The following is a 23,374-nucleotide window of genomic DNA, read 5'->3' on the forward strand; positions in this document are numbered from 1 at the left end:
TTACAACATTGCATAATTCATAACCCTTTTTAGCTTTTTGTTCCTCTTTTTCTCCTCGGCACTTTTATCATGCCATTTGCGAACTGGGGGCGGGATTCTCCGACCCCCCCCCCCCCCCCGCCAGGCCGGAGAATCGCCAAGGGGGGGGGGGGGGGGGGGGGGGGGGCGTGAATCCTGCCGCGATGCCGGCAGCCGAATTCTCCGGCGCTGGCTTTTTGGCGGGGGCGGGAACCGCGCCGGTCAGGGGCAGTTGGCAGTGGCCCCGCGGCGAGTCTCCGCTCCGCGATGGGCCGAGCGGGCGCCCGTTTTCAGCCAGTCCCGCCGGCTTAAATTACACAAGGTCCTTACCAGTAGGGGTGGGCTGTCTGCAGAGTCCTCGTGGGAGCGTGGGGTGTCTGGCCCCGGCCTTTGGGGGGGGGGGGGGCATGGAGGGCTGGCCCGCGACGGGGCCCACCGATCCCCGGGCAGGCCAGTGCCATGGGGGCTCTCGCGCATGCACCGACTTGCGGCGGCCGGCGGAGTTCCTTCGGCGTCGGTTAGTGTAGCGCCAACCCTGCCGCCGCCGGCCTAGTCCCCGAAGGTGCGGAGGATTCCACACCTCCCGGGCGGCCCGAAGCTGGAGTTGTTCACGCCACTCCTCGGTGCCGGTACGGCCCGCCCCACCGGATACCGGAGAATCCCGGCCCAGATCTTTCAGGTAAACCACAGACGTGGGTCCACACCCTATTCCTCTGGTGGCTGCAGTTTGTCAGAACACCAATGTATTTTGCCACTGCTGTTGGCCTTACATTTGCACAACTCCTAATCAATAATTCTTATGAAGTGTGTTAGATTGAGCATTGGACTGGCTGATGTTGTTTCCTTCTCACCAATGGCACCAAGACAAATTGTCATAATCCAATGCTGAATGCTAATTAAGAGCAGGAGTGAGGCATTCGGATTGTGGGCCTGCTCGGCAGTTTGATAAAATCATGGCTGTTCTGAATGTGGCCTCAAATCCACTTTCCTATCCTCCTCCCATAACCCGTGACTCCCTGGCCAATCAAAAAATCTACCTCACTCATTCTTGAATATATTCAATGATCCAGCGTCCACTGTTCTCTGGGGAAGATAATTTCACAGCCTCTGAAAGAAAAAAATTCTCATCTCAGTCTTAAATGGGAGACCCCTATTTTTTAAACTCTGCCCCCCCCCCCCCTCCCTTGTTCTAGTCTCTCCCATAATGGGAAACACCCTCTCAGCATCTATCCTGTCATATCCCCTTATATGTTTCAATAGGATCACCTCTCGTTCTTCTTAACACCAGTGGTTGCAGGCCCAACCCCCTCAACCTTTCACATAAAATAAACCCTTAATCCCAACAGGGCTCAGTTAAGTGAACCCTCTCTGAACTGCTCCGATGCAGTTATACCTTTTTTGAAGTAAGGAGACCAAGACTGTATACAGTACCCCAGCTGCAATCTAACTAAACCCTCTAAATTCCACTATTTACACGCTGAGGAAAGAATGAGTCTGAAGCCAGTCTTTAAGTTCAGACAGGTTTGTTTCCAAAACTTCAGAGTAAATACACAGACTCTTCCAGTTCCCCAACATCCAGTGTCAACACCTTTTTTATATTCTTAGAATGAAGTCCGAATACTTCCCCAGTTGCTCTTCATTATCAACACAAAACATGTACTCTATTGCAGCACAATTACAACATGAACAAGTATTATAATAATAATCATTATTGTCACAAGTAGGCTTACATTAACACTGCCATGAAGTTACTGTGAAAATTGCCTAGTCGCCACATTCCGGTGCCTGTTCGGGTACACAGAGGGAGAATTCAGAATGTCCAATTCACCTAACAAGCACTTCTTTCGGGACTTGTGGGAGGAAACCGGAGCACCCGGAGCAAACCCACGCAGACACCGGGAGAACGTGCAGACTCCGCACAGACAGTTACCCAAGCCGGGAATCGAACCTGGGACCCTGGAGCTGTGAAGCGACAGTGCTAACCTCTGCTACCGTGCTGCCCTGACTGCAGAGCTTGACATAGATTGTTGGCTTAATCCCTTGTTCCTTCCAAGGTTTGATTTCACCCTCCTTATTTCCCCTGCCACTCCTGACACTCTACTGCTCTGTCTGAATAGTATTTATTCTTAGGCAACTACATCGAGCGTCAGGTGCGAACATGGACTAAGCAGTACCGAGCAAGTGAGACTCATATTATTTCAGCAATGGAACAGCTAATAAAATGGCTTCCAGACAACTTACCAGCGCATGAAAAAAACACAGTTGTGCATGGAGACTTTCGGTATGTAATATAACTCTTTCAGTGTTTGATAATATTTTTTAACAGATAAGAGTTCAGCCACAGGTTTTGAACATAACAATTGAGAATGAGTTTTAATTTTAGTGTTTCAATGTCATTGTGAAGACTTTTTGTTTTAGAATTTACAGTGCAGAAGGACACCATTCGGCCCATCGAAGCTGCAACCTGCACTTGTAAAGAGCACCCTACTTAAGCCCACACCTCCACCCTACCCTTGTAACCCAGTAACCCCACCTAACTTTTTTTGGACACTAAGGGCAATTTAGCATGGCCAATCACCTAATCTGCACTACTTTGGAGTGTGTGAGAGGAAACCGGAGCACCCGGAGGAAACCCACGCAAAGACCGGGAGAAAGTACAGACTCCGCACAGACAGTGGCCTAAGTCTGGAATCGAACCTGGGATCCTGGAGCTGTGAAGGAACAGTGCCAACCACTATGCTACCGTTCCACTCGATGTAAATTATGGAACACAGTGCATTCCCATAAACCTGTCACCAGAGCCCAAAATATACCAATCTGCACACTTAAGAATCTAACCGGTAGCAAGTATTATATATCAATTATATAAATCAAACTGCAGTTTAACATGCACATTTTCTCTTTTCTTCTGTCACTCCCTCCATTCTTTTCATTTTCCATCCCAACTTCCTTTCCTGGATCTTCTTTACTTTCTGTACTCTCTGCTCTTCTCAAAAATGTAGACTGGACAATCTGGTTTTCCACCCTGACAAGCCTGAGGTGCTGGCGATTCTGGACTGGGAACTGTCCACACTGGGAGATCCCATCTCTGATGTGGCATGTAATTGTTTGGCACACCATATCGCACCAGATTTCCCCATCTTGAAAGGTAATGTGAGTTAAGCTGCTTACTAACACTGGAATCTTCTTTTTTTTAAATATTTTTATTCGGGTATTTGCAAATTTTTATAATAATAACAATGACATAAACATGGTGCAATAAACATTTCCACCCCCATCGCAATCTTCACACCCCCGCCAACAATAAAACAACAGTCTGGCCCTCCTTTGGAATTCTGCTTCTGTTAACATTTTAAGTTTCCCCGCGAAAGTCGACGAGCGGCTGCCACCTCCGGGTGAACCTGACCATTGACCCTCTTAAGGCGAACTTTATTTTCTCGAGACTGAGAAACCCAGCCATGTCACTAACCCAGGTCTCTGCACTCGGGAGGCTTCGAGTCCCTCCACATTAACAAGATCCGTCTCCGGGCTACCAGGGTGGCAAAGGCCAAGACGTCGGCCTCTATCGCCCCCTGAACTCCCGGCTCTTCCAACACTCCAAAGATCGCCACTGCCGGACTTGGCACCACCCGTGTTTTGAGTACTGTGGACATCGTCTTAGCGAAACCCTGAGAAAACCCTCAGCGTCGGGCATGCCCCAAAACATATGGACATGATTTGCTGGGCTTCCCGCCTACCTCGCACACCTGTCCTCTACCCCGAAAACTTGCTCATCCGGGCCACCGTCATATGTGCCCGGTGGATTACCTTGATCTGTATCAGGCTAAGCGTGGCACATGATGAGGATATGTTAACGCTGCTTAGGGCATCCGCCCACAGACCTGCTTCTATCTCTCCCCCCAGCGTCTTCCCACTTGCCCTTAAGCTCCTTCACCGGAGTTTCCTCCGATTCCAAAAGTTCCTGGTGCATATTTGATACCTTCCCCTCTCCCATCCAAGTACTGGTGACTACTCTGTCCTGTATCCCCGTGGCAGCAGCAGTGGGAAGGCCGGAACCTGCCTTCACAAAAAGTCTCGTACCTGCAGATACCTAAACCCATTCCCTGCTGGCAATTCAAATTTATCCTCCAAGGCTTTCAAACTGGGAAAGCTCCCATCTATAAATAGATCCCCCATCCTCCTAATTCCTGCCCGTTGCCATCTTAGGGCAGCACGGTAGCATGGTGGTTAGCACATTTGCTTCACAGCTCCTGGGTCCCAGGTTCGATTCCCGGCTTGGGTCACTGTCTGTGCGGAGTTTGCACATTCTCCCCGGTTGTGCGTGGGTTTCCTCCGGGTGCTCCGGTTTCCTCCCACAGTGCAAAGATGTGCAGGTTAGGTGGATTGGTCATGTTAAATTGCCCCTAGTGTCCAAAATTGCCCTTAGTGTTGGGTGGGGTTACTGGGTTATGGGGATAGGGTGGAGGTGTGGGCTTGGGTAGGATGCTCTTTCAAAAGAGCCGGTGCAGACTCGATGGGCCGAATGGCCTCCTGCACTGTAAATTCTATCTCCAGAACCCACCATCCAGCCTACCCGGTACAAACCGATGGTTATTATAAATCGGGGTCCAAACCGATGCTCTCTCCACTCTCTTATATTCCCTCCACTGCCCCCAGATTCTCAGAGCCACCACCACCGGACTTGTGGAGTATTGGGCCGGCGAGAACAGGAGAGGTGCCGTTATCAGTGCTCCCAAACTGGTGTCTTTGCAAGACGCCGCCTCCATTCACTCCCACATTGACCCCTCCCCCACTACCACTTCCTAATCTTGGCTATATGAGCCGCTCAGTAATAATTGCAAACGTTCGGCAGCACCAATTCACCCTCCCCCGACTGCGCTCCAGCAACACTTTCTTCATTCTCAGGGTTTTACCCGTTCACACAAAGCCTGGAATAACCTTACTTCCCCCCCTTAAAAAAAGCCCTTGGGATGAAGATGGGGAGGCACTGAAGGACGAACAGAATCTGGGGAGAACCGCCATTTTCACGGTCTGTACCATCCCCGCCAGTGATAGCGGGAGCATGCCCCATCTCTTAAAGTCCTCTTTCATTTGTTCTATGAGCTGGGATAGGTTTAACTTGTGCAGTGCCTCACATTCCCAAGCCACCTGGATTCCCAGATATCGAAAGCTCCTTCCTACCATTCTAAACGGCAGCTCTCCCAGTCTCTTCTCCTGCTTTCTCACCTGTATCGCGAACATCTTGCTTTTCCCAATGTTTAATTTATTCGCCGAAAAATTACCAAATCCCTCTAGGACCCGCATAATAGGATCCATAGGTCATCTGCGTAAAGTGAGACCCGGTGTGCCGCCCCCCACCCCCACCCCGAACCAGCCCTTTCCAGTTCCGCGAGGCTCTTAACGCATGGCCAGTGGCTCTACGGCCAGAGCAAACAGTAACAGGGAGAGGGGGCACCCTTGCCTCGTCCCTCGGTGTAGTTTAAAATACCCCGACCTCAGCGGTTCGTATGCACACTCGCTACTGGTGTCTGATAGAGCAACCGCACCCAGTCAATGAAGGCCTCACCAAACCCAAACCTTCCAGAAAATTCAAATCCCAAACCTTCCCAGCACCTCCCACAGCTAATCCCACTCCACCCGATCAAAAGCCTTCTCCGCATCCATCGCTACCACTACCTCCATCTCCCCTCCTTCTGAAGGCATCATAATAACATTTAAAAGCCTTTGAACATTGGCCGTGAGTTGCCTGCCCTTTACAAATCCCGTCTGGTCTTCCCCTATCGCCCCCGGGACACAATCCTCTATCCTTGTGGCCAGTATCTTAACCAGCAGTTTGGCTTCCACTTTCAGTAGAGAAATTGGCCTGTATGACCCGCATTGCTCCGGATCCTTCTCCCGTTTCAGGATCAATGAAATTGAAGCCTGCAACATTGTTGGAGGGAGGGATTCCCTTCTCTCTTGCTTCATTAAATGTCCTCATCAGCAGTGGGCTCAATATCTCTGAAAACTTCTTATAGAATACCACTGTGTAGCTGTCAGGCCCCGGGGCCTTGCCCGACTGCATGCCCTCCAGCCCCTCAATTATTTCCTCAATTTCAATTGGGACTCCCAGCCCTTCCACCGGATCCTCGGGAACCTCAACTGACCCAAAAACTGCCTCATCCCCTCCACCCCAGCCGGGGGTTCCGACTCATATAATTTGCTGTAAAAGTCCTTAAACACCTCATTCACCCCCACTGGGTCCAGTACCGTGATTCCACCTCTACTCTTTACTCTCCCTATCTCCCTGGCCGCCTCCCTTTTTCTGAGCTGGTGCGCTAACATTCTGGTTGCTTTTTCCCCATACTCAGAAATCGCCCCCCCTTGCCTTCCTCAGCTGTTCCACCGCTTTCCCTGTTTTCAACAGCGCAAACTCCCCCTGTAACCTCCGCTGCTCCCTCAGTAGGCCCGAGTCCGGGGCCTCTGAGTATTTCCTGTCCACCTGGGGTATCTCCTCAACTAACCTATCCCTCTCAGTCCATTCCGCCTTTTCTCTGTGGGCCCGTATCAAGATTAAATCCCCTCTGACCACTGCCTTCAAAGCTTCCCAAACCGTTGCTGCAGAGACCTCAACCGTATCATTTGTTTCCAGGTAGTTCTGGATGGACTTGTTAACCTGCCCACAGACCGCTTCATCCACTAACAACCCCACATCCAGCCTCCACAGCGGGCGTTGCCCTCTCTCCAAACTAACCCGTACATCCACCCAATGTGGGGCATGATCCGACACTGCGAGTGCCGAGTACTCAGAATCCACCACCCCCAGTATTCGAGCCCTGCTTAGAACAAAAAAATCGATGCGAGAGTATACCTTGCGGTCACGTGAGAAAAAATAACACTCCTTCGTCCTTGGCCATGCAAACCTCCATGGATCTACTTCGTACGTTACCCACTGACCTAGCTGACTTGATCGCTCCCACCCATGGCACCAAACAGACTGTCTCCCCATTGTTCTCCCTCCTCCACCCCGCTTGGACATACATTTTCAAAGCATCACATTCCCCAGTAAACAAACAGCAGAAAAAACAGTGGAAAAACAACCACAGAAACCCCCCCCCCCCTCCACCCAGCTCCCAGTAAGACAAAGTTAACTTTAGCCATCAAAACAGCCCCCTATTGCACATGAAACTACTTATTCAAACCAGCACAAAAGTGATTGTCAACAAATCGACATTGCAATACTCTCCCCAAAGCTCCAGTGTCTTTAGTTCGCATCCAATCTTTTTTCCCTGATGAAATTCAATGCATCGTCTGGTGTTTAGAAGTAAAATTCCTGTTCTTCATACGTTACCCACAGACGCGCTGGGTACGACATCCTGAACTCTCCCCCCCCCCCCCTTCTTAAAGAGGGACAATTTTGCCTGATTAACCCCGACACACCTCTTGGCCAACTCCGCACCCAGGTCTTGATAAATGCGCAGCTCACAATTCTCCCACCTGCTGCTCCATTCGTTCTTGGCCCACCGCAGAAGCTGTTCCTTGTCCAAGAATCGGTGCAAATGTACCACCATCGCCCTCGGCGGCTCGTTCGCTCGGGACTTCTTCGCGAGGGCTCTATGCGTTCTATCCACTTCCAGGGGCCGAGGGAACGCCTCAAACCCCATCAACATCTTCAGCATGTTCGTCACATAGGCCCTCGCATCCGATCCCTCACTGCCCTCAGGGAGGCCGACGATTCTCAGGTTCTGCCTCCTGGACCTGTTCTCCAAGTCCTCCAGCTTCTCCTGCATTCTTTACTGGCGGTCATTCATCATCTCCACCTTGGTTTCCAGCACGGTTAGGTATTCCTCGTGCTCGGACACCTTTTTCTCCACCTCCTGGATTGCACGTCCATGGATTTCATGATTCTGCACCACCTGAACAATCGAAGCCTTGATCGGGTCCAGCGTGTCCTTCTTAAGCTTGGCGAAGCAATCTTCGAAAACCTTCACCAGCTGCTCCGTCGACCACTGTGCCGTCTCCCCGCGGCCCGGCTTCTCCGCCATGCTTTCCCGCGTTGCCAGCTCTGCTCACGTCTTTCTTGTAGAACTTTGTCTTCTCACACGGCCACTTCTGGTCCAATTCTCCATACACTGCAGGGGGATTTCTCTTCACCGTCTCACTCTCCACCGATTCATCCAATAAAATCCGGGGGGAAACGGGCGAAAAAGATCCAAAAGTCCGTCACAGGCGGGAGCTTTCAAATGTGCGACCTACTCTTCCATGGCCGACACCGTAAGACCCTGGAACCTTCTTTTAAAGAAAGAGCTGACACTTATATTGCACCTTCCCCCGCAGTGTAATTACTTGTTTTATAGGAAAACAGCAAGCAACAAATTTGTACACAACAAGGTTCAACAAATAACAATGAGACAAATCCCCAATTAATCTCTTTTGGACAGGAGCAAAATAATGGGGGGGGACTGGAAACCTGAAATAGAAGCAGAAAATGCAGGAAAAACTTGGCAGGTCTGATAATTGTGGAGAACAAAACAGAGGTAACGTTTCAGCTCTATTTCAAGTTTCCAGTATCTGCAAAATGTTTGCTTTTGTACATGCATCTAAGGAAGGTGTGAAAGGCAGGATTCTCAAAAGCTGCCGTCCAAATAAAGGAAATGAGAGAAGAAAGCACAGTTAGGGGAGGCGGTAGCGTAGTGGTATTGTCACTGGTCTAGTAGTCCCGATACCCAGAGTAATGCTCTGAGGCCCCAGGTTCGAATCCCACCATGGCAGATAGTGAAATTTGAATGCAATATAAATTCTGGAATTAAAAGTATAAAGAGGACCATGGAACCATTGCTGATTGTCGTCAAAACCCATCTGGTTCACAAATGTCCTTCAGGGAAGGAAATCTGCCATCCTTACCTGGTCTGGCCTACGTGTGGCCCAAACTCCCCCCTCAGTTCAAGGGCAATTAGGGATGAGCAACGAATGCTGAACCCAGCCAGCGACGTCCACATCCCAAGAATTAATTTTTTTTTAAATGCCATTGTAGGTTGTATACTTAAATCTCTGAAATTAAATGTCAAGCATCACCTCTTGCTCTGAGGTAGTTGTAACCAACCTTGGGCCAAGCTCACATAATGAGGGGTTTCTGTTTATGTTTGATCCTTTTTTGTTGCAGTTTTGTCATTTTTATTTCCTTTGAGGATTTAATGGCTCGATGCGACACCTAATGTGATTCAGAGTCACCCACTACCAGGAAGATCTCAACTTTGATTCTGACATGTGCTGCATTTATTTCCTCAGCTGGGAGAAAGGTGGATTTAGACATGGCAGCAATATGAGGCAGACAAAGCACTCCATTTTCTCTTTTCCACAATCAATATTCTCATGTTTCTCCAGCATCTGTTGACCAGCTGGAGATCCCTGCTGACAACCTGGTGCCAGTTCACCTTGATTGTGACAGGAAACAAGGGAAATCCATATTTATGTTGTGGGTATTAAAAGTAAGGGGCCCGATCGAACGTCCTCGTCGCGCATGACTTGGGATGCAACGAGACGGTTAAATTCGCGAGAGGTCTCTCGCGGGATTTGCGAAGCTCGGGACGCCTCGCGAGATCTAACAAGATCGCGCAAGGCGTCGCAATCTGCATCTCGCGCTCAATGGATCCAGATTTGCATATTTAAGTGAGCAGTTAAGCTCACTTGTATATGTTGTTGCCGGATTCTCCCAAGGCTTGGGATCGCATGCCAGCGCTTGGGAGACCTCGCCATGGCAGCATTTCGCACTGGGAGGGTCCACCAGGCCATCAGAGCACCCCAGGTGGTTGGGCTCTGGGCAGGGTGGTACACTGGCATTCTCGCTTCCATTCGGGCAGCCTGGCACCCTGGCAATGCCACCACTTAGCTCATGTGAAACAGAATCGCAGAATTTACAGTGCAGAAGGAGGCCATTCGGCCCATCGAGTCTGCACCGGCCCTTGGAAAGAGCACCCTACCTAAGCCCACACCTCCACTCTATCCTCACACCTCCACCCTATCACCGTAACCCCACCGTATCTTTTTTCTTTTGGACACTTAAGGGGCAATGTAGCATGGCCAATCCACCTAACCTGCACATCTTTGGGCTGTGGGAGGAGACTGGAGCACCTGGAGGAAACCCACGCAGACACAGGGAGAACATGCAGACTCCGCACAGACAGTGACCCAAGCCGGGAATTAAACCTGGGACCCTGGCGCTGTGAAGCCATAGTGCTAACCACTATGCTACCGTGCTATTGTAGGCAGCTGCCTCTTGTGCTTATTGGATGATCCAGTCTCACTTGTCTTTTTGGGAATTCCTCTTCACATCTCTTTATTTTCATAGGCCTGATGGATAGCAAGATGTTCCTGTTTTATTTCTCTGTCTTCTCTGATGAAGTATCTTCCTTTCTACTATAAGGTCCCAAGTGTGGTCACTAATCCGATCTTCCTTCAAAGACTTATAGTATCCCCGTACTCTTCACCTGCTACTTTCATTGCTACCTTCAGTTCCTCCCACCAGTCTACTGTTCCAACTGAAGGATAGGGCCACTAACAATTACCTCTGTGTCCCAGGTTAGAAGCCACTTTAGATTCTCAACTGCAGCTCTAATATGGATATGTCAGAATAATGTCCAGTAAAAAACATTTATATACTGGTGCATAAATAATCATCCACATCAGTGATGGAAAATATTTGATCCTCGGCACTTGGTCAGGAAGAGCTAGTGATGAAAAATGTCAACAACAAATGCACTCAATAAAATGTTGCTGACACTGAGACAGCCAAACGCACTGGGAGTTTTACTGGTTTACTGTTTATTAACACGTGTAATCTTAGTGAACCATACTTGCCAAGTGCACAAATTCTTCAAATTCGTGTTAAATTGGGGTTTGTCAGAATATGGCAGTGGGTGGAGTGTTTTGCTAACTTGAGTCTTGAGTTTTAATATTTGTTACCTGATTTCATAGAATTTACAGTGCAGAAGGAGGCCATTCGGCCCATCGAGTCTGCGCCGGCCCTTACAAAGAGCAACCTACTCAAGCCCACATATTTACCCTATCCCCGTAACCCTGTAACCCCCACTTAATATTTTTGGACACTAAGGGCAATTTAGCATGGCCAACCCACCTAACCCACACATCTTTGGACTGTGGGAGGAAACCGGAGCGCGCGGAGAAAACCCACGCACACACGGGGAGAACGTGCAGACTCCGCACAGACAGTGACCCAAGCCAGGAATTGAACCTGGGACCCTGGAGCTGTGAAGCAACAGTACTAACCACTATTCTACCGTGCTGATGATTTTATAACCCAATACAATGTCAATTACACCTCGGCAGATTAATCCACCTGCAAATCTTGGTTTCAGTCCATTTTTAAACATTATTTTCTGTAATTACCATAATATAAATGTCAAAGCTGTCAGGCTCCATCTGATATGCCAGTTCCTCAATGGACAGAATTAAGTGACTAATGCACTGGTTGCTTGAGTTTGTAGCTCAATCCCCAATTTAATATATGTATATCAATGATTCACCTGATGTACTTTCAAAATATTTGTTTTTTCACCCTTAAACTGGAATTTAAATGAATCTGTCATCTCCTTGATCTCTATCCATAGATATATTTGAGGTTGTTTAATCCTCATTTTTTTTCTTTTTTTTTATAAATTTAGAGTACCCAATTATTTTTCCAATTAAGGGGCAATTTAGCATGGCCAATCCACCTACCCTGCCCATCTTTTGGGTTGTGAGGGTGAAACCCACGCAAACACGGGGAGAATGTGCAAACTCCACACGAACAGTGACCCAGGGCCGGGATTCGAACCCAGGTCCTCAGCGCCGTGAGGTAGCAATGCTAACCACTGTGCCACCGTGCTGCCCATGTTTAATCCTCATTTAGTGTATATCCACATAATATCTTTTTTCCTTTCTGCCATAGGATTGAGGGGTCATGATTTGATTGAGCTTGGAATCCCATCTGATTTGGAATACCTTACCCTTTACTGTGATAACATGGAGAATAAACCTGTGGAAAATTGGAATTTCTACATGGCTTTCTCCTTTTTCCGAGTCGGAGCCATACTTCAGGGAGTCTATAAGCGTTCACTTCAAGGTGAGAGTGTTTTCTGTTAGTTTCTGTTAGGCTGGATATCAGACATTTTGGTGACCAAATGCAGAAGAACTGGACTATTGAAACTTGCCCTGCATGGTTTTGGAGGAGTAACACAGATCCCGAGTGACTGAGGTGTCACCAATGGCTCAAAGGTAAAACATCGCTACATGTTATACTAACCGGCACAGATAACAATAATCTTTATTGTTACAAGTAGGCTTACATTAACACTGCAATGAAGTTACTGTGAAAAGCCCCTAGTCGCCACATTCCGGCGCCTGTTTGGGTACACAGAGGGAGAATTCAGAGGGATGGATTCTCCGATCCCCGACGCCGAAATCGCGTTTGGCGATGGGACAGAGAATCCCTGATAATGCCCAAATCGGGGGCGGCGCTGCTTTCGCAATGCTCCGCCCCCTGAAAAGCAGCATACTCTAGGAGTAATCAGCAAGATGTATCCACGGCCTCAGCCATTGCCTGAGGCCCGCCCCGCGATGCTCTGTCCCTGATCGGCCGATTTCCCAACGGCGTGGGACTCTCACGGTTTAACCCGTCGTGAACTCAGTGTAGCGGCTGCGGATTCAGTCCAGTGCAGCCATAGCCACGATCCGAAGGGGGGGGGTGCCTTCAATCGGGGCTGGGTACACTGTGGCAGGGCGGTCCGGGGCTCGCGAGGCGGGACTATTTAGCGGTCTGGGTCCACAGGCTGCGTCCGCCATGAAGCACGGCGCGGCCACTGCAGGCCGCCGCCATGCACGGCCACGGACCCGGCAATGCTCTAGGCCGTATTGGCAGCTAGAGCTGGGAGCTCTACGCTGCCTCCCTGCTAGCCCCCAGCAACACCAGGAATTGGTGCCGTTTTGCGCTAGTTGTCCTGGCGTAAAATACCACCGTTTTCAACCTGGGACTGTGGCGCTGTGAAGCAACAGTGTTAACCACTGTGCTGCCATGCTGTCCCACGCTAGATACCAAACTTACATGTTAGCTCCACTCAGCTGTGATGATACAATTGGCTTTGGTGACTACCAGTGGGAAAGGTGGTGAGGATTCTCACTATCCTGATAACTATCTAGTAACACCTTGTTGGGTGAAAAGATTTCACAAATAGACCTTGGCGTGAGCAAAAGAAGCACTTTATTGTTTACAGAGCTCTAGGACAAAGTGCTAGATCCCCGTCCTGGAGGCACCTTCTCTCAGAGCTGTGGTTAAACTGGCTTAATATACACTTTCAAAGCAGAATTAGTTTGCATTCTCATTTACATACAACCAATCAATTCTCTTAGTTTTGCAGTTCATACCGTTTTTAGTTATCAGTCCTTATTCTCAGTATCTCAGTTCATGCCATATATGGCTATCAATTCTTGACACAGAAGCTTACATTTGTCAAATCCATGTGTTGCGTGCATGATTACATAAGGTCATAAGGTTATGGGTTGCCAATCCTAAGGTCATGAGTTGCCAGTCCTGGATGTGGTCGCAGCTGTTTTAACAGCTTAGAATAACAGGTCCTGAAGAAAATGGAGAACCAGTCATCATTGACCCATTGTTTCTGGAAGATACATCAGTTAGAGTCACTCTTAGTCCAAAGTTCACTGCCTCAGCAGGAAAAGCAAAAAGCAATCATTCATATTCCAGCATATTGTCAAAGCAAATCAGTTGACACCAACATACCTGATAGAAAGTATGGAAAAAGATCAGATGATCCATCAGGATCGCAGTGACTCTGCATTCAATGTAGCAGCTGGGAATCTATTCCAAAAATCTTTGATAGCCAGGATAAAGAAAATCTTCCTGGCGCCTAATCTTATTCTCTGTTGCTACACGATTCCTCATTCTCCCTGATTTACCGAATTAAAATTATCTGTTCAACATCCAGTTGTTGCCTCGTTTTAAATATTTCAATGCAGACTACACATATCTGCAGTAAAAAGCCCTAATGCCCTGAACCTGTTGTGATATCCTTGGGTTTTAATCTGGTGGAACACCCTCTGAATTTATATCTCCCATGTAAGGAGATCAGAATAGGACAGTATTTTAAGACGGAATTCTGCCAAGGTCTTGGCAGACTGCGGTACTCTCTTTTGATATTGGATCGTCTTAGATCTACATCCTAATACTCTGTTTGCTCTCAAAGTGTCCTCTCAGTACCGGTTGTGGGCTGATAGCGATCACAACAACCAAGTCTTTGTCCCCTTAACAGACTTAATGTCAGAGCCCATAGTGTAATACACCAGCTCGGCATTGGCCCAATCGACATGTATTACACTACATAAATATCGTCTGCCAGATTCTGGCCATTCTCTCCACCCTAGATCAGATTGATATTTATTTTCTCCTGGTGAAGAATTCTGGGCTGGGAGTGACTCCAGACCTGGACACGCACCAGTTGATTATGAGAGGGGACTTTAATTGCGTGCTGGAGCCGAGGGCAGACAGGTCAAGCACAAAGGTTCTTTACTCAGAGAGTAGTAAGGGCGTGGAATGCCCTGCCTGCAACAGTAGTGGACTCGCCAACACTAACCGCATTCAAATGGTCATTGGATAGACATATGGACAATAAGGGAATAATGTCGATGGACTTTAGAGGGGTTTCACAGGTCGGCGCAACATCGAAGGCCGAAGGCCCTGTACTGCGCTGTAATGTTCTATGTTTTTTGGGAAGGCTGAGGATGGCGAAGGAGATGAGAGGGTTTATGGAAAGGATGGGAATGGTGGACCCGTGAAGGTTTAGGAACCCGGGGGAAAGTGGGTGCTCCTGCTTCTCTCATTTGTACAAAGTATACCCCAGAATTGATGTTTATTGTGGTGAGCCGAGAAGTGTTGGTAAGGTGGTGGGGCAGAGTATGTGGGAATCAAGAGTTCTGACATGCGCCTCGAGGCAGGAACAAAGGCCGGGATGGAGGCTAGACTCGGGGCTTTTTGGAGTGTGCACATTCTCCCCATGTTTGCGTGGGTTTCGCCCCCACAACCCAAACGATGTGCATGGTAGTTGGATTGGCCACGCTAAATTGCCCCTTAATTAGAAAGAATAAATTGGGTACTCTAAATTTGTAAAAATAAAGGCTCTCAGGGCTTTTAGCGGACAGGGAGTTCTGTGATAATGTGTGGTCGATGATTAAGGATTACGTGGAGTTGAATCAAAATGGGAAGGTATTGCCGATCACATTCTGGGAGGCATTGAAGGCGGTGGTTCGGGGGGGAGATTATCCCGTTCAAGGCACACGGAGATACAAGGAGGAGAGAGGAGTCATAGAGATTTACAGCATAAAAACAGGTCCTTCGGCCCAACTTTTCCATGCCGCCCAGTTTTTACCACTAAGCTAGTCCCAATTGCCCGCATTTGACCCATATCCTTCTATACCCATCTGAGATATAAGGAGAGGCTGGATCGACTGGGACGTTTTTCCCTGGACCATGGGAGGCTTGGAGGTGATCTTATACTGGTCTATAAAATAATAGGGAGTCTAAAACTAGAGGGCATCGGTTTATGTTTAGAGGGGAGAGGTACAAAAGGGTCCAGAGGGGCAGTTTTTTCACAGAGGGTGGTGAGTGTCAGCAACGAGCTGCCAGAGATAGTAGTAGAGGTGGATACAATTTTCTCCTTTAAAAAGCATTGAGGCAGTTCTATGGGAAGATTATTTGATGAGATAGTTGAGGTTGATAGGGAAGATTCGAGGGCCCCACCATGGAGGGATTGGCAAAAAAAAAGTTACGGGACAGTTCGACAGGCTGACGACTGGGAAAGGCTGTTGGGCAGCTACGGAGGGCAAGGAAGGTGCAGTATGAATTTGGAGAGAAGGCGAGCGCATGCTAGCCCATCAGCTACGGAGCAGGCCGCTTCCGGGAGAATTCCTGAGAGTATGGACAGGGAAGGGGGACGTAGTGTCAGAGCTGGGGAAGATAAATGAGGTGTTCAGGGAGTACTATGAGAAATTGTATAGGGCAGATCAGGATGGGGTGAGGAAGTGGATACGGGGTGGTTTCTCGACGGGCTGGAATTCCCACATCTGGATTGGGAAAGGAGGCAGGCGCTTGAGGAGCTATTAGGGTTGAGAGAGGTTATGGAAAGAATAAAAGGGGTGAAGTCGGGGAAGACCCCGGGGCAGAATTCTATAAGGGGGTTTGAGACGGAGTTGGTACCACGTTTATTGGAGGTGTTTAGCAAGGTGCTAGAGATGGGGGAGCTGCCGGAGACACAAACAGGCGACAACCATGCTAAATCCAAAGAAAAGGAAGGACCCGCTAGAGTGTGGGTTATATAGGCCCTTATCACTGTTGAATACAGATGTGAAAGTGTTGGCTAAGTTTGTGGCGGGGAGGATGGAAAGATACATTCTGAGGTGGTTGTGGAAGACCAAACGGGTCTTCGTAAAGGACAGGCACCTTTCCAGGAACATAAGGCGATTACTAAACGTGATCATGACCCCGTCGAGGGGACAGGTACCGGATGTCTCTATGGATGCGGAGAAGGCTTTCGACCAGGTGGAGAGGCAGTACCTGTTTGAGGTTCTGGGAAGGTTTGAGTTTGGGGTCAGGTCAAAGTTTGTGGTGTTGGTGCGTCTGCTGTACTTCGCCCCAGTGGCGAGTGTACAGACAAACGAGATGAGTTCACGGAGCTTTGGGTTGCACAGGGGCACGAGACAGGGGTGTCCACTGTCACCGCTGCTGTTTGCGCTGGCGATGGAGTCCTTGGCAATGGCCCTTAGAGGCTCAGCAGAGTGGCAGGGGATTACAAGGGGGAGTAGGGAGCATCGGGGATCGCTGTATGCAGATTACCTGTTGCTGTTCGTGCCAGACCCATTTGAGAGTTTGGGGAGAATTATGAATTTATTAGAGAGGTTATGGGCCTTCTCTAGCTATAAGTTGAATGTGGAAAAAGCAAGCTGATTCCGGTGAATGAGGTGGGTCGGGGAGCCAATTTAGGGGTGTTGACATTTGGAGTAGCCAGGGATAGGTTTAGGTATCGGGGGGCCAGGTGACGGGAGAGTGGGCGACAATGCACAAACGGAACTTTAAAAAGTTGGTGGAGGAGGTAAAGGAGGACTTTAGGAGGTGGGATACGCTACACCTGACACTGGCGGGAAGGGTCCAGGTGGTAAAAATTAACGTTCTGCAAAGGTTCCTACTTGTATTTCAGATTCTCCCGATCTTCATTCCGAAAGCCTTTTTCCGGAAGCAGGATGCAGCGATCTCGGAGTTTATATGGGCGGGGAAGGTACCTCGGGTAAAGAGGGCCCTACTACTGAGGCAGAAAGGGAGGTTGACGTTGCTGAATCTGCTGCACTATTATTGGGTGGAGAAAGTGAGGCGGTGGTGGGAAGGTGAGGGGTTAGACTGGGTTAGGATGGGCAAGACTCCTGTAGGGGGTCCAGTCGAAGGGCCATGGTGACGACGGTGCTACCGCTGGAACTAAGGAGGTATGCTGAGAGCCCGGTCGTACAGTCCATGATTAGGGTGTGGAACCAGTTGAGGAGACATTTTAGGATGGTGGGATGTCGGTGTTAACACCATTGTGTGAGAAGTATGGGTTCAAGCCGGGGGAAACGGATGGCATTTACAGCAGGTGGAGAGAGGTAGGGCTGGTGAGGGATCTTTTTCTGGAGGAGAGGTTTGCAATCTGGAAGAGCTGCGGAAGAGGGTAGAGCTCCCGAAGGGAAATGAATTCCGATTTATGCAAGTGAGGGGCTTTGCATGGAAGGTGTGGAGCTGCCAAAATCTGCCTTATTAGAACGGTTGCTACTTCTGGATGTGGAAGGGGAGGGTAGGATCAGGGACGGGTGACTGAGGGAGCAGGTGGAACACACGTGGTGAGGATCAAGCGAAATGGGAGGAGGAGTTTGGGGAATGGGGAGACAGATTGAGGAGTGTGGAGTGAGGCACTGCATGTGGTGAATTCAACCTCCTCGTGTGCGAGGATGAGTTTGATACAGTTTAAGCTGTTACAGAGGGTGAACATGATTCGGGCAAGGATGAGTGGGTTCTTTCTGGGGGTGGCAGATGAGTGTGAGAGGTTTGAGTGGCGAAGAGTGAACCACGTACATATGCTCTGGGGCTGTAAAAAGTTGGAGAGGTACTAGGCGGAAGTGTTCGGGATGCCAGCAAAGATTGTGGGGGTAGAGGCCGGGCCGGACTCTATGGTGGCGATTTTTGGAGTATCGGAGCTGATGGAAGGGAGGAAGGCCGATGTGGCGGCTTTCGCCTCTCCACTTGCACCGGCGGAGGATTTTTCTGTAATGGCGGTCGACAGCGATGCCGGGGGTGGCGGCCTCACTGGGGGACCTGAATGACTTCCTCCGGTTGGAGAAGATTAAGTTTGAATTGAGGGGATCAGCGGAGGGCTTTGAGGTTGTAGAAAAGGGGGGAAACTTGTACAAACTGTAAATCGGGAGATGTGGAGAATGTTCTCCGACCTATTCATGTTTTTGTACTTTTGAATATGTTTTGATTCAAATACATTTTTCAAAAACCTATTGTGAGGCTCCAAATCTAAAAATTGTTGAAAATCCAAATACACAATCTCAGCAGGGCTACCTTTGTCTGTCAACCTAGTAACCTGGAAGGATTCAACAAGGTGTGTAAGGCATGACCTTTTCCACGAGCCAAATTGAATGTCTGTAATAATCCCTCCTCTGTCGAGAGCATCCCTGATGATGCCTTCTCTTAACCTTCCTGCAGTTGAAGCCAAGCTAATGAGCCTAAATTTTCTGGTTGTGACTTGTTGCCCTGTCCAGAAATCAGTAAACCAGTAGCATGCAGGAAGGTCCCCAAACACGGCCTTGGTTTAATACCTCAGCTGAAAGGTGGCATCAAAAGTGCAAAAATTACTGTTCATTGTGGTACTGTACCATTAGCCTAGATTCTGCTTTCAAGTCATGCTAAGGAATTTGATCCTCAAAATGCTGATTCAATTCATAGATCATAGAATTTACAGTGCAGAAGGAGGCCATTTGGCCCATCGAGTTACACCGTCCCATTGAAAGAGCACCCTACTTAAACCCATGCCTCCACTCTATCCCCGTAACCCAGTAACCCCATCTAACCTTTTGGACACTAAGGGGCAATTTATCATGGCCAACCCACCTAACCTGCACATCTTTGGACTGTGGGAGGAAACCGGAGCACCCGGAGGAAACCCATGCAGACACGGGGAGAAAGTGCAAACTCCACACAGACAGTCACCTGAGGCTGGAATTGAACCCAGGACCCTGGAGCTGTGAGACAGCAATGCTAACCACTGTGCTACCATGCCGCCTAAGTTGAGAGGGCTAACAATGAGTCGAGCTAACACTGACTTAGTAGTTGTGAGTCTTCAATGACAAAGCAAAATGAAGATATGATCTTCTGTTCCTGAATGTCTTTAGCATAGTTTCTCAATATAATGGAATACAGTACTTAATAAATATTATAGTTACAACTAGTGGCAGTACATCAGTACTTCACTAGCCTTTATATTTTATTCTATTAAAAGCTTGCCCAATAGGCTCATCTGTGATCCACTCTATGGAATCCAAATGGAATATTGTCACTTGGTGTATACATTTGCCATAGCCTAATTTTCCCTTTTTTATTGTTCTGTTTAGGTCAGGCAAGTTCAGCTAATGCTGAAACCGCTGGAAAACTTGCTGAGGAAGTAGCAGAATTGGCCTGGGTATTTGCTATAAGGGAAGGATTCCGAAAATTCAAATCCATTCCGATCAGAAATCCAACCCCTCAAGTGAGAAAGTACTCCATGTGGAGCAGGCAGAGTTCATCAGCGGCAAGCTTTTTACCTGCCTCTTCACTTCATAACCATCCCAGGCACATGTCGTCCATCCCTAAAGGGCATTTAATTATTTCACCCGATGGGCTGCCTGCCCGGGTCCAAGAGTTGTACGTCAAGCTGACTGAGTTCATGGATAAGCATATCTATCCCCAGGAGCAGGAACTTATGGACTACCAAAGGGCTGGAAACCGATGGATTCCAAATCCTAGAATGGAGGAACTGAAGGTATGTTTGACTGTTGTGAAGGACGTGTCAGGTGTACCCGCACATTTTTTAAAAATCTATTTTTCGCAAGCTTTGTCATTTCCTACAGAAATACAAACAACAACAGTAAACTTAAAAAAAGAAAACAATGATCTAATCTATGTAACCCCTCCCCTACTCAAAACAAGCCCCAATGTACCTGCACTTTATTCGCCCCTTCTACTACACCAGAGCCTCTACATTCATGAAATAATTTAGTGTAGGCAAGACCTCTAGTAACAACTTTTAAGAAGGATGGCTTAGGGGCAATTATGCAGTCCTTCGTGTAAAGTATGGAGGGAAGAGAAAGAAGTCTAAAATAATAATATTTTGGGTTACAGACTGGTTTAAAGGAGAATACAAGAAGGGACCATTTTGGTTTCAAAACATTTTTTCCCAACTTGAAAAATAAATTCTTAAGGAATAATATACAGATAAATCCTGTTTTATGAAATGCATTGGGGCAGAGTTCATTCGTAATAAAAGGATTTTCCGACTTCCGGTGCCAGTATTTAGGGGAAAGACATACACAATGTGGCTCTTGCTGGGTACTGCATTTTTAGCCCTTTTTGGCCAGTTTCTGGGGTTATATTTGCCTAAAATCCCACTTGATTGATCACATAAGGGGGATGCTCAGAAGGACCAGGGCAAAGAAACTTGAAGACGGAGGTCCGACAGCGGAAACGGGGGTTTCCCGGGACTCTTCGGTGGAGAAAATGGCGGAGGCTGCTGCTGAGATTCCTCCATTCCCTAACAGCCAAGGCGCTTCCCTGCATGTTGATGGTAGAATTCGAGAAACAATGATGGGTTGTGTCTGAGCACCTCCATAAGTCAATGGAAAATGCCCTGGCTCCCATTTGGGCGGCGTGGAGAAGACCAATGAGATGGTAATAGCACATGGCAGTGCAGTAAAGGCCATGGAGGTGGCTCGCTTGAGGCATAGCGACCAGATTGCCTCTCTGAAAGCGGAGATATCTCTGATGGTCGGTGTGAATAAATTACTGAGGACCAAAGTGAATGATTTGGAGAATTGTTCCAACAGGCAGAATATTAGAATCATGGGGTTGCCAGAGGGACTGGAAGGCCAACTCCCGGAGAATACATTTCGATGATGTTTGGGAATTTTGTGGGGGAAGGTGGATTCATGTCCCAACCTGAGCAGGATCAAGGCCACTGGATACTCCGACAGAAGCCCCATCCCAATGAGCCACCACGAGCTGCTATTGTGAAGTTTTGATGTGGAGATGCCGGCGTTGGACTGGGGTGAGCACAGTAAGAAGTCTTACAACACCAGGTTAAAGTCCAACAGGTTTGTTTCAAACACGAGCTTTCGGAGCACGGCTCCTTCTTCAGGTGAAGAAGGAGCCGTGCTCCGAAAGCTCGTGTTTGAAACAAACCTGTTGGACTTTAACCTGGTGTTGTAAGACTTCTTATTGTGAAGTTTCACAGCTTTCAGGAAAAAGCTTCAGATGCAATTTAAATTACAATCAAGAGGTAAGGCAGTGAGTTAGCTGCAACGGTCGAGGGGGGCATTTTATGAATACTGAGAGAAGGCCAGTCGCCATTTAGCCCATCAGCTGAGACGTCAGATTGCTTCCCAGGAGATTGTGCAGATAAAAGACTAGGGTGGCAGTCTAGTTTCCGCACCGCCTAAGGTCGACGTGGCTTTTGAAACATTCTGTCAGGATCTCTATAGGTCGGAGCCATATTTGGCCATGATGGAGTTTTTGGATGGGTTAACCTTCTCATTGGTGGAGAGGCGGGAGGATTTGGAATCCCCGTTGGACCCTGAGGAAATTATGAAATGCATTAGGTTAATGCAGACAGGTAAAGCTTCTGGCCCTGATGAATTCCCCAATGAGTTCTACAAGAGGTTTGCAGGACAGTTGACCCCTTTAATATTAGACATGAGGGCAGCACGGTGGTGCAGTGGTTAGCACTGCTGTCTCACAGCGGCGAGATCTCAGGTTCGATCCCGGCTCTGGGTCACTGTCCGTGTGGAGTTTGCACATTCTCCCTGTGTTTGCATGGGTTTAGCCCCCACATCCCAAAAGATGTGCAGAATAGGTGGATTGGCCACGCTAAATTGCCGCTGAATTGGAAAAAATGAATTGGGTACTCTGAATTTAAATAAAATATTAGATATGATCAGTTACTACTTGTCCTGGAATTCTTTGCCCATTACACTTGCACAAGCCTCTATTTCCCGGACACGGAGGAATGGCAAGGGCCCTACGGAATGTGGGTAATTTCGCCCCCATCTCACTTTTGAATGAAGACTCTAAATTACTCGCATAAGTGCTGACACGGCGGTTGCAGCCCTGCCTCCTGGAGGTGATCTTGAATGATAGACAGGCCTCCTCAAGAGTCAGCCAATATACGTTGGCTGTTAAATATTGTCCTTTCCTCTCTCTTGTACACGAACCGGAGGTGATTATATCTATGAACGTCAAAAAGCGTTTGATAGGGTGGAGTGGGAATATCTCTTTGGGATTCTTGGAAGGGTTGGTTTTGGGCAAAAATTCATATCCCGGGTTTGTTTACCGTACAGGGCCCCCACTGCTAGTGTTTGCACAAATGCCTTAAGCTCGGGTTATTTTCCGCTGAATAAGGGTATGAGGCAGGGATATCCATTGTCTCCGCTTCTGTTCACTTTGGCAGTTGAATCACTGCCCATAGCGTTCCAATCTTCCAGTATGTGGAAGGGGATAAGTCAGGAAGGGATGGAGCACAGGGTGTCCTTTTACGCAGATGATCTGCTTCTTTATATTATGAACCCAGTTTCCACTATGGATGAGATAATGAACCTACTTATAAGTTTTGGCTCTTAGGACGGCACGGTGGCACAGCGGTTAGCACTGCTGCCTCACAGCGCCGAGATCCCAGGTTTGATTCAGGCCCCGGGTCACTGTCCATGTGGCGTTTGAACATTCTCCCGTGTCTCTGTGGATCTCACCCCCACAAACGAAAAAGATGTGCAGGCTAGGTGGATTGACCACGCTAAATTTCCCCTTAATTGGAAAAAAATAATTGAGTGCTCTCGTTAAGGTGCTTTAGTAACTTGGGGGCCTCGCATCCTTCCACTGCAACAGAATCCTCCGCCGGGCTACCAGGGACGCAAAGGCCAGAATACAGGCCTCTTTCGCCTCCTGCATTCCCGGCTCGTCCGATACCCCAAATATTGCGAACCCCCAGCTCGGCTTAACGCAGATGTTCACCACCTTCGACACCGTCCTCGCAACGCCCCACCT

General features: G+C 48.4%; 1 protein-coding gene across 1 annotated transcript in view; it reads left to right on the forward strand.

The window, feature by feature from the left end:
* The window catches only part of LOC119979123 (acyl-CoA dehydrogenase family member 10-like), a 117,176-nt gene that overhangs the window by 61,223 nt on the left and 32,579 nt on the right, over positions 1 to 23,374 (forward strand). Inside the window, exons 10-13 of the mRNA XM_038821166.1 lie at positions 2,149 to 2,299; positions 3,021 to 3,166; positions 11,945 to 12,118; positions 19,699 to 20,105. Of these exons, the coding sequence (XP_038677094.1) occupies positions 2,149 to 2,299; positions 3,021 to 3,166; positions 11,945 to 12,118; positions 19,699 to 20,105 (878 nt within the window). The remainder of the gene's footprint in view (positions 1 to 2,148; positions 2,300 to 3,020; positions 3,167 to 11,944; positions 12,119 to 19,698; positions 20,106 to 23,374) is intronic.

Source organism: Scyliorhinus canicula, chromosome 1 (genome assembly GCF_902713615.1).
Source record: "Scyliorhinus canicula chromosome 1, sScyCan1.1, whole genome shotgun sequence".
NCBI lineage: Eukaryota > Metazoa > Chordata > Chondrichthyes > Carcharhiniformes > Scyliorhinidae > Scyliorhinus > Scyliorhinus canicula.